The sequence below is a fragment of the Trichechus manatus genome, unplaced genomic scaffold, assembly GCF_000243295.1.
Source record: "Trichechus manatus latirostris isolate Lorelei unplaced genomic scaffold, TriManLat1.0 scaffold00113, whole genome shotgun sequence".
NCBI classification, from domain to species: Eukaryota; Metazoa; Chordata; class Mammalia; order Sirenia; family Trichechidae; genus Trichechus; species Trichechus manatus.
Window position 1 is genome coordinate 73,654 of NW_004444049.1, and position 10,779 is coordinate 84,432.

Below are 10,779 nucleotides of genomic sequence, written 5' to 3' on the forward strand. Positions count from 1 at the left end.
TTCAGAATGACCCAGCATTACCAAGTGACCCAGAAATTAATTCCACTTTTTAGGTATATTCTCAAAAGACTTGAAAGCAAGGACACAAACAGATACTTGTACGCTAGCGTTCACAGCAGCATTATTCACAATAGCCAGAAGGCAGAAACAACTCAAGTGTCCATCAACGGATGAATGGATACACACAACGTGGTCTACCCATGCAGTGGAATATTATTCAGCCATAAAAAGGAACGAAGTACTGATACATGCCACAGCGTAGATGAACTCTGAAAACACTATGCTATTGAAGTAAGTCAGACACAAAAATACAAATATTGTACAACTCCATTTACATGAAATATCTAGAATCGGCCAAAAAACGCATAGAGACAGAAAGTAGATTAGTGGTTACCAAGGACTGGGGGAGAGGGGAGTGGAGAGTTATTGCTTAATGAGTACAGTTTCTGTTTGGGGTGACGAAGTTTTAGAAATAGTGGTGACAGCTGTACACCACTGTGACTACAATTAATGCTACCGAATTGTACCCTTAAAAATGGTTAAAATGGCCAAGTTTATATTATGTAGATTTTAGTACAATAAGAAGAGAAAAATAGTATTTGACCAATAGAGAGTGATTCCCCCCACCCCCACCAACCCCTGATTTTTTCTTCCAGGCTTGATCAAAGCCATGAAGCTCCAGATTTAAGAAGCTAAAAAAAATTCAAACCATGACACACTATGGTGAAGTTGTGGAACACCAGAGACAAAGAGAAGATGGTATAAGTAGCTACAGAGAAAAACAGATTCTATAACACAGGCAGACAGCTGATTTATCATTAGTTACAACGGAAGCCAGGAGGCAGTAATAAAAATATCCTCATAGAGGCCAAAAATAACAGTGTACCTGGAATTGCAAACCCAGCTAAAGTATCATTCACGAAAGAATGAGTGAAATAAGGCTCTCCAAACATACCCACACCAGCAGAGTTCACCCCTCGGCGCTCTCACTGATGGAACGGGCTTGGGTTCTGCCCTACAGGGTGGGGGCAGCCCCGCCCCGCCTCTCACCTTTGCAGTGGACATAGGGCATGGTGATGGTGTAATCCTCGGCTCGGTTCAGAAAGGTGAGCGTGGCTTTGCCGTCCAGCAGAGCTGACAGTGAGTTCCCTGCAGAGAAAAGGGGCAGTCGGACCAGTGAGTGGGGACAGACTCTCGGGACCCAGGGGCCACACCTCAAAGTCACAGGCTCTGAGCTCTCTTCCAGAAAGTCAAGAGAGTTCCTGGCACCTCCAGCCGTGTGACTGTGGGTGAGTCTCTTAAGCTCTCTGAGCTTCCAGTTCTGTAAAATCCCTGTCCAGTTCTTACGGGCCATCTGTCCTGACGAGTTATTTAACCTGCCACGCGTTAACATTTTATTTCAGTGACTAAACCAGGAATTCTCCAGATAGAGGCTGGTGTCCTGAGGGGACCTTGCAAACTAACCTGACCCCCTGCTCTAATTTTTAAACACCCCTGTAAGCACTTGGCTGCTAACAAAAAGTTCAGTGGTTCAAACCCACCAGTGGCTCCACAGGAGTGCCATTCTGCGTCAGTAAAGATTACAGCCTTGGAAACCCTACAGGGCAGTTCTACTCTGTCCAATAAGGTGGCTGAGTCAGAATCGACGCGATGGGAACAGCTTTGGTTACAGGTAGATGGGTAATAGCCACCACAATGGATTTGAGCATACTAACGATTATGAAGATGGCACCGGACCGGGCAATGTTTTATTCTGTTGTACATAAGGCTGCCATGAACCGGGGTCAACTCGACGGCAGCAGCCGATAGGGTGATGACCCCCCACTCTGGGCTGAGAATCGCGGCTTCTATCAGCGACAGGGGAGGAAAGGCTGTGCTGATGCCACTAGGTTCCCTCCCCTGTGGCCTCCCTCGCACCCCAAAGATAGCTGGGCACACAGAGGTGCTCAGCACACACCTGCCCATAAGTGAACAAGCGTGGAGATGGACAGTTTCTGAGCGCCCCCGCCGTGGGGATCTAGAGCAGTGCTGTCCGACAGAACTTTCTGTGATGATGGAAATGTTGTCTGTTCTGCTGTCCCATACGGAGGTGTTATGGATTGAACCGTGTCCCTCAAAATCTGTTGGAACCTTAGTGCCTATACCTGTGGATGCGATACCATTTAGGAAGACTTCCTTGGTCATGTTAAGGCGCCCATCCCAGAGTAGGCTGGGTCCTAACCCTAATCACCTGAGAGCTATAAGGAGCAGATGAGACACAGCGACAGGCACGCATTGGGGAAGACAGATGCCATGTGAGGCTTGTCTACAATGATCCAAGGAATGCCAGAAACTACTGAGAAGAAAGGAATCGACTCGGCCTGGACCCTGATTTGGACTTTTAGCCCCCAGGACTGTGAGAAAATGTACTTCTGTTCTTTAAAGCCCGCCCCGCTCCGTGGTGTTTCTGTTCCAGCAGTGCTGGGAGACTAGGACAGGTGGCCCCGGGTCACGTGTGGCTGCCGAGCACTTGCAATATGACTAGTGCAACTGAGGAACTGAATTTTAAACTTTATTGACTTTTAATTAACTTAAATAGTCCCAGAGATGCTGGTGGCTACCACATGGGACAGCAGCCCTAGCTTGTACCTCTTCTTGTAGGTTCTCTCTTTTAACCCTCATGTATCCGTGCAAATGGCATCCACTTTACGGCTGAGGAACGTGAGCCTGGGGAGGGACCAGGCTCTGACCCTGCTTTGCCGGACGCCGGGCTCTGCCCGACCGTGGGTCTGTGCCTGACCCCGGGCCCCACCCAACCCCAGGCTCTGTTTGACCCGGGGCCCTGCCCAACCACGGGGCTCTGCCCGACCCGGGGCTCTGCCTGACCCCGGGCTCTGCCCGACCCGGGGCTCTGCCGGACCCCGGGCTCTGCCCAACCCCAGGCTCTGTCTGACCCCGGGCCCTGCCCGATGCGGGGATCTGCCTGAACCCGGGCTCTGCCCGACCCCAGGCTCTGTCTGACCCCGGGCCCCACCCAACCCCAGGCTCTGTTTGACCCCGGGCCCTGCCCAACCACGGGGCTCTGCCCAACCCGGGGCTCTGCCTGACCCCGGGCCCTGCCCAACCCAGGGCTCCTCCTGACTGCGGGGCTCTGTCTGACCAAGGGCTCTGAGAACTTCCACCACCTGCGTGGTCCCCCATGCAGACGGCCACCATTCAAGATGACCCTCTCCCCTCTGCCCGCCCTTCCCCTGCGCCCTCACCATAGAACTTGGACTTGGCTGTGACGCTGCCGCTGATGCAGAAGCCGTCCTTCCGGTTGCTGACGTGGAAGGCAGACACGGGCGGGTGGTGCGAGACCTGGGGGGACAGAGGGGTGGCCTACTGAGGTGAAGACTCGGCTTCCCGAGGAGAAGGCCTCCCTGCCCACATTCCTACCCCGGTCCAGAGCTTGCTTACTTGCCCAGGGAGCCAGGCCTGGGTCTGGGCCCTGGAGCAGGCTTGACTTCCTGTTCCAGAGTGCCCCTGGCAGACAAGATAAGCTGTCCTGCTCCCTATGGAGGAGGCCCTGGCTGGTGCAAATGGTGCACACGTTCGGCTGCTAACCAAAAGGTTGGAGGTTCAAGTCCACCCAGCGACCCAGCAGAAGAAAGGCCTGGAGCTCTGCTTCTGAAAAATCAGTCACTGAAAACCCTATGGAGCACAGTTCTACTCTGACACACACCGGGTCACTAGGAGTCTGGTTCTGTCCCGTTCTTACGGAAACCTTTCCGCTGTCACAGCCGTGGCAACACGTCTGCAGCCAGCTCATTCAGTCAGCATCTTCTGGGAGAGCCCTGTGGGCACCAGCCATGATGGGCCACCAAGAAACCTGCACCCAGGGTGTGACCCCCCCCTGCCCCTGAAGGCCCGCCGCCGAGCTGGCGGTGACGGTGGGGTGGGGGGCGGTGCTTGCCTGCTCTGCAACGTAGAAGGTGTGGCTGTCGGTCTGAGGGTGGAACCAGCAGCAGCGGAAGACCTCTCCTAGGATGGGGTTGTAGGGCTTCTTGATCCCCTGCAGACATGGGACAAAGAGCCTTATGGGAGGAACCCGTGGGCACGGGCCTTCTGAGGCAGACCGTGCAGGCAGGGTGAAGCACCTGGGAACAGCACCCACCGTTACTTTGGGGAGACTATGTTCCACTCTGGTCCTGCCAGCTGCTCTGCTCCGAGGGGCGGGGACACCGACCAACACCCCACCTCCCGGACTTGGGTGGAGCCCACCCAACCCACTCGAAGTCCAGAGGCTTCTGATGACTCTTCAAATAAAATCCTAAATCTTCTGGCCTGCCTGCCTCTCTGATGGTCCCCTTCCTCTCTCCCTCAGATTCAGATGCGCCCCCAGCTCTCTGCCCCCCAGATGACCCAACGTTTTCCAGCAGACTCTGCTCTCCCTGCCCCCATCCCCACGGGGCGCTGCTTCTGCTCATTCAGCTCAGACCCCTGGATCTACAGGGGCCTGGTCACACCTCACGTCACCCCGGGACCCCATTTCTCACTGTGTGTCTGCACCATCTGCCTCACCCCACAGGCCGTGGGTTCTGAGCGTGCAGGGGGCAGGTCTGTGCGTCCCCAGCACTGACCTGAGGGGCGGACACCTTTCTGAGCCGCACCTGCAGCCCCTGTGTTTCCCGATCAATTCCTCTGCTGCCCCCCGACCTCCCTCTGAGGCTGAGTCTACAGCCCTCACTTTGCCCTGCCCACAGACGCCTCCCAGAGCATCCTCCTATGAACAGTCCCCCCGGGAGCTCCCTCGGCCCCGAATGTCTACACTACCTGTGTGGCTGAGCACCTGTGCACGCACACCTGGCTGCCCTGGGCTGAGGGACTCCACCTCTGTGTCATAGGTCTGCCCGGCTGCAGGTGTTGTGACCCCACACTGGAGGCACCAGGCAGTCAGAGGCCTGGTCTCCCCACACTGCCGCCTGCCTTCCCCGCCCCGCACCTCAGCTTCCCCGTCTGCACAGTGAAGAGGTGGAGCCAGAACCGTGGTTTCCAAACTAGTGCCCCGTGGAACCCCAGCGCTCCGGGGTGCGTCGGGGGACGGGCAGAGCTGCAGCTTCACTACAACGAGAGCATCTCTGGCCTCATGGAGTCCTGGGAGGGGGTGCTAAGAAGGGGTTCCACCTCCAAACAACAAGCTGTGCCAACTCGAACCCCAAAGCTGCCTCCAAGCTCAGCACCTCAAGGGCCTGGCCGTTGAAGTCTCTTCCCTGGACCTTCGTGAGGCTCTGTGTTTGGGGGGAGAGGGGGAGAGTGGGGACCACCCTCGCAGCCTGGCCGGAGCCCGCTCTGTGGGAAGTCAGGGCCTGCCCGCATCTCTGAGAACCGGGCCACCCTGGGGTTGGCCTTGGAGGCCGCGGGGTGGCCCGGGGGCGGTGGGCGCTGCCGGGGAAGGTGCTGAGCGGCGGCCCACAGTCTCCTCACCTTAGGCTTCTTGTAAAAGCCCGACAGGTACCAGCGCAGCACCTGCTTGATGCGGCCGTAGGCGCTCCCCTCCAGCGCGGCCCTGGGGGACAGGGAGCCCTGAGTCAGGCTGGGTCCCCGGCGGCCCGTGCCCTACCCCGCCCTCCACCCACACCGCTGCATCCTGGCCCCTCGGGACGGCACTAGGGCCAATCCTTCCTGCCCAGGCAGCCCTGAAGCAGGGACCTCCCTTGGGAAGTGGGTCTCCCTGACCGCCACACGGGGGGCTGCGCTGTGCTGCCCCTCCACTGCCCCCGCCTCCAGGAGGCCCCAGAGCTCCGGCTCTCCCCACCCCCGTGTGCCGGCTCCTAGTGCGCCGTCCGCGCAGGGCAGCCTTGTCTGAGCAGGTGACAGGGGCGCCACCCCAACCCTCCTCTCCACCAGCTCCTCCCGGGCTGCTCTCGGGGACAGGGCATCTCACAGGGCCAGAGCCTGTGGGGACAACGGCCAAGCTCAGCCTGGGCTATGGGGGTGGGTGGGAGGTCCTGGGAAACCTCGGCGGGGCAGGAAGGTGCTGCGGGGCTCTGGGCTTCCTAGTCGGGAGAGGCCTTGGCAGGCTGGGCCCACGTGGGCACACCTGGCGCCGGCAGCGCTCACCGCGAGAGGAGGTCGGCGTGGTGGTAGTGGTCGGACAGCTTGCTGAGGAAGGAGCGGGGCTCCAGCACGAAGGTGGGCAGCACCACGCGGGACAGGTCCATGCCGGGCCGCAGCTGCCGCAGCAGGACCCAGACCAGGCTCTTGTTCTCCTCCGACACTGCCTCCACCTGTGCCGCCCGGCCCAGCTGTGGGAGAGGCCGTGTCAGGCCGGTGAGGGGGCGACGGAGGGGCGGACGCACCCCGCTGCCCCGCCGGGCGCACACCTCCCGCTCCCTCTCGGCCCATGTGACCCCTGCCCGGGAGGCACGCCCGGCTCCGGCCAGGAGGGCGCCCCTCCCCAGCCCAGGCCTCGATCGTAGACCTGGGTGCCCCCCTTGGTCTGGGAAGACCCCGCCCCTCATGGAGCTCCAGGAGGAGCCGCCCCCTGCCCTGGCTACCAAACCCTGTTTCGGGGTTTTGGGTGACTTGGTCGCCGTGGCAGGAGGCCCCTGCCCAGGGACAGCTTGAACACAGACGACTCCTCAGGACACTGGCGTCAGACAAGACCACCCTCTGACTGACAGGGCCGGACAAAACCAGACCCCCCACAGTTACATCCGGGCACAGATGAAGACAAGAACGTGGCCCCTGACCACAGGCGCGAGCCAACATCTGTCTCCCGGCCGCATCAGAGCTTGCTGCTCCTGGTCAGCTGGGGGTGGCCCTGCCCGCCGTCCGGCCTCTGGATGGTGTGATGATGACCCCTAACCCTGGAATCGCCCCACTTCCCGACAGCACCTGCCCGGAGCAAAGCCCGCTTCCTGGACCTCCCCAGGTCGCGTGGGTCCTTCCTAAGGCCTCTCACTGTGACCCACTTCTGCTCTTCCTGGTGCCACAGCAGAGCCACGCCACCTGACTCTGCCCGGACGGAAGCGCCAACGCCTGCTTCCTGGCCCGGGGCTTCGGCACAAGTTCCTCCCTCACTGCATCACCTGTCCCTTCTCCTGCCTTTCAGGCCCGTTACGGAGGTCTCCCTGATCACGTCAAAGCAGCCCCACCGCGTCCCTGTGAGCTTGGCCAGCGGGTCTCCCCTACTCTCCCTGACGCCCTGTGTGTGTCTGCGTGTCTGTGGTCTGTTTCCCGCGCGGGCGGGGACCAGGTCGGCCTCCCTGGGCCCAGGCAGTGCAGGTATGAGCAGGTGCTCAGCAGCCATGCAGACCACACCCTGTGTAGCTGTCCGCTCCAATGAGCCACCCTCCTGGACTGGGCCAAGGGTCCCTCCTGAGCCCCATTCTCTCCCATCCTGGTGTATTCCAGCTGCAGCACAGCTGCCTGTCTGCTATCCCTGCGTCCACCCACTGGGCCTGGCGGGGGAGGTGAAAGGGGCGTGCCCACATATGGAGACTCAGCTCAGGCACCGCAGTGGGACGGGGCGACCAGGCCCTGACCCCAGGACTCTGCAGACCCCACTGTCACTGCGGCCCGTCCTCCCCATTGCAGGGGGGTGCGCCCGGCTCTCACCTCCCCCAGCTCCTCAGAGGCCTGCTCCACGTACGTGGTCCCTCTGCGCACTGGGCTGCCCCGGGGTTCTGACTGGTCGCTGCCGCTCTCGGTGGTCTTCCGGCTGGGGTCCTGGGTCTCGTTGTCCGACTCCTCGGCGTTCTCCTTCTCTGACTTGTCGGAAAAAGCGTCGTTCTCCAGGTGGTTCCCCAGGGACGACCCATTCAGTCTGGAGGACAGACACAAGGCCGGCCGATGGAGGGGTCCTTTCTGGCCCCAGGCCAGGCGGAGGGCACTCACCCCGTGCACACCCACCCGGGCCCAGGTCCCCCTCACTGCTAGGCACCTCACACCTGCCCGTGTTGCTAGACCATTTATAAACGGAGGACAGGCAGAGAGCGGTCAGGGCCTGCCGGGGCCCACAGGGGGTGGACGGAGCCAGTGCCCGCCTCCGGTGGGAGGTTTGGGGGACAACGCCAGAGCCTCCATGCGCCAACTCCCCATCCCCATGTAAAAGGAAACCCGTGTGTGTGCTTAGTGTCAACCAGGGCCCCGCCCGGCCCGCCCACTCACGGGAACAGGTCCTGGTCGGTGTGGACGTAGAGTGAGGAGGGTGACGTGTCGGGCGAGGACTCGGGCTCCCCGCTGCGGCCCTGCCTGCAGGTGCTAAGTCGCAGCAGGCTGGAGCAGCGCAGGGCCAGCTCCAGGGCGTCCAGCCAGCAGCGACCTGGGGGGCAGAGCCAGGGTGAGCCCCGCCTGGAGCCCCCAGCCCACTCGGGGAGCAACCACAGCAGGGAGTCTGCCCCCTTCCCCAGCTTCTACCCCTCCCCACAGGGGGCTCTCCTGCCCTCACCCTTCCCCCACCCCACTTAGAAGCCCACCCCTGCCCAGCCCCACCACGGGGCCCACCCAACTCAGACACTGGGGAGCCCCTACTAAAGGCCATGAGCTTGTGTGTGTGTGTGTGTGTGCGCGCGTGCGCGCGCGTGTGTGCGCATGTGTGCTGCTGGAGGAAGCAGCCCATCCAAGGGGCCTCAAAGGATGCTCAGAACACTTACAAGGGGCCAGGAAGGCTACCTGAGCCACTCAAGGTCAGGGATCTAGCGAGACAGAGCCAGCAGTCCAGCCCAGGCAACGCCCCCTCCTGGTGCCGCATAGGGAGTGGCGGAGGGGGCAGGGCTGGCCATCGTGGGGAACGGCCTGCCACAGGTGTACCAGGGGCAGGGCCCGTCAGGGGTCCTGGAGGCCTGCTGGCCTGGAGCACAGGCTGGGACGGGGCTGGGGTACTTCACAGGCAGCCTTGTGCACTTAGCAGGAGACTCTGGCTGGAGGCCAGCAGCAGCTCAGGTCCCGGCAGGGTGGCCGAGCCCCTGCCCTTGGCCTCTGTACCTGCTGCCTCCCTGGCAGAGGTGGCCGGGGGTCAGACCAGCATGCCCACGTGTCCCCAGGGTGTTAACTGCTGTGGGAACATGTCCCGCCAGCTTCCACCAGATGTCCCCATGTGATTATGAACAGCGGCCTCCCACGCACAAACGCATCTCGGTTTGGACTATAAACAGGGTTGCCGTATTGTTGGGTGTCATTTAAAGAAGGGCCTCTGGGGTCCCCTCCGTGTGGAGCACAGGGTCAGAGATCGTTGAAAAAGGTGCTTTACTTCCTAAGCCTTGGAATTTCGAAGCTCTTGGAGGGAGTGTTTCTTCCCTTCACTTTTAAATCCACAGACCCCTGCTCCTCAGGGAGGGTCCCGGGCCCAGCGTTCAGAGGGGCACGCTGGGGAACACGGGGTGAGGGGCCCCGGGTAGCAGGCCCCAGGTGGCTCCTGTTCTCTCTGGGGGGCATCTGGATCCACCCAGGTTATTGCTGCAGGCTTGGCTTGGAGCCAAAGCAGCCCATCCCCCGAACACTCCTGGGGGCAGGGTGGGAAGGTTACAGCTGCTGGGCTGGGTGGGCCTGGGGCGCTGACACCCTTTTGTGGTTGTGGTGAGGAGGACTAGCCATCCAGAATGCTACACATCCCCTAAAGCGCATCCCAAGAACCCTGCCTCCTCCTCCAGGAAGCCTACTCTGATACACATAGGGGCTGTGGATGCCTACCTCCCTGACCCCCCCGCCCCAAATCAGGGACTCAATTCATTCTTCAGCCCTGTCTGCCTTATCTGATGGCTCCCTGTTCATCCCTACACCCAGACTGTGGGCTCCGTGAGGGCATGGGCTGCTCTGTCCACCCCAGGCCCACGGAGGGTGGGGGTGCTGGCATGGAGTGGGGGGCTTGGGAAATGACCTTGGAATTGAAGGGACTCCTGCTAGCTGCTGAAGGGAGTGTGATGTGGTGCCTGACCACCAGGAGGCGGTGTGCACCAGCAGGGGAGGATGCCGGCACAAGGCCCCAAGCCCAAGGCCCGTGCCCCCACGGCACTCTGGAGAATGCACGGATGGGAGCCTTTCACCTGCTCCTCTGGGAGGTGCCTGCACCCAGGCCTCCTAGGCAGCTGCATTTACTCAGAGCAGCCACTGGAGGTCACTGTGGGGCAGGGCAAGGTGGTAACACAAGGACGGAATACTAACTACAGTTAACACTGTAGTCACAGCTGCAGACCTGCTACTTGGTGCACACCAACCCTGCGTGATGCACTGGGGGTCGGGGGAATCTGCACGTATGCCCGGGATCTAGCACTTTCTTGCTGGCAGTTCGCCCACGCCTCAGTTTCCTCATCTCTCAAATGTGGGAAACAGTAGAAGCTATGGATTCAGTGGTGCCTGGCAGGAGGGCGGGTGGCTGGCACTCAGTAGCTCTCAGCTGGTTGCTTTGTATATCAAAAAGCAAACAAAACAAAATTCCGCTGCTGCCGTGGAGTCGACCCCAACTCATGGCGACGCCACCTGTTACAGAGGAGAACTGCCCCTAGGGCTTCCCCGGCTGTAATCTTTACAGAAGCAGATCACCAGGCCTTTCTTCTGCCGCGCCACTGGGTGAGTTCAAACCGCCAACGTTTAGCTGAGCAGCCGACTGCAAGCCGCTTGCACCACACAGGGACCTGGCTGCTTTCTATGAGGTCACTGAAATCTCGTAACAGTTAGGGAGAAAAACCAAAGCCAAACCGGATTCCGACTCACAGTGACCCTACAGGACACAGGAGAACTGCCCCTAGGGTTTCCAGGCTGTAATCTTTACGGAAGCAGACGGCCACATCTTTCTCCCGTGGAGTGGGCGGTGGATTC

General features: G+C 60.4%; 1 protein-coding gene across 1 annotated transcript in view; it reads right to left on the reverse strand.

The window, feature by feature from the left end:
• The window catches only part of OSBPL5 (oxysterol binding protein like 5), a 44,077-nt gene that overhangs the window by 10,388 nt on the left and 22,910 nt on the right, over positions 1-10,779 (reverse strand). The window contains exons 6-15 of the mRNA XM_012557639.1: positions 8,869-8,960; positions 8,638-8,760; positions 8,134-8,287; positions 7,582-7,789; positions 6,082-6,266; positions 5,446-5,527; positions 3,935-4,033; positions 3,243-3,339; positions 1,051-1,149; positions 720-769 (exon numbers count right to left, since the gene is read on the reverse strand). Of these exons, the coding sequence (XP_012413093.1) occupies positions 720-769; positions 1,051-1,149; positions 3,243-3,339; positions 3,935-4,033; positions 5,446-5,527; positions 6,082-6,266; positions 7,582-7,789; positions 8,134-8,287; positions 8,638-8,760; positions 8,869-8,960 (1,189 nt within the window). The remainder of the gene's footprint in view (positions 1-719; positions 770-1,050; positions 1,150-3,242; positions 3,340-3,934; positions 4,034-5,445; positions 5,528-6,081; positions 6,267-7,581; positions 7,790-8,133; positions 8,288-8,637; positions 8,761-8,868; positions 8,961-10,779) is intronic.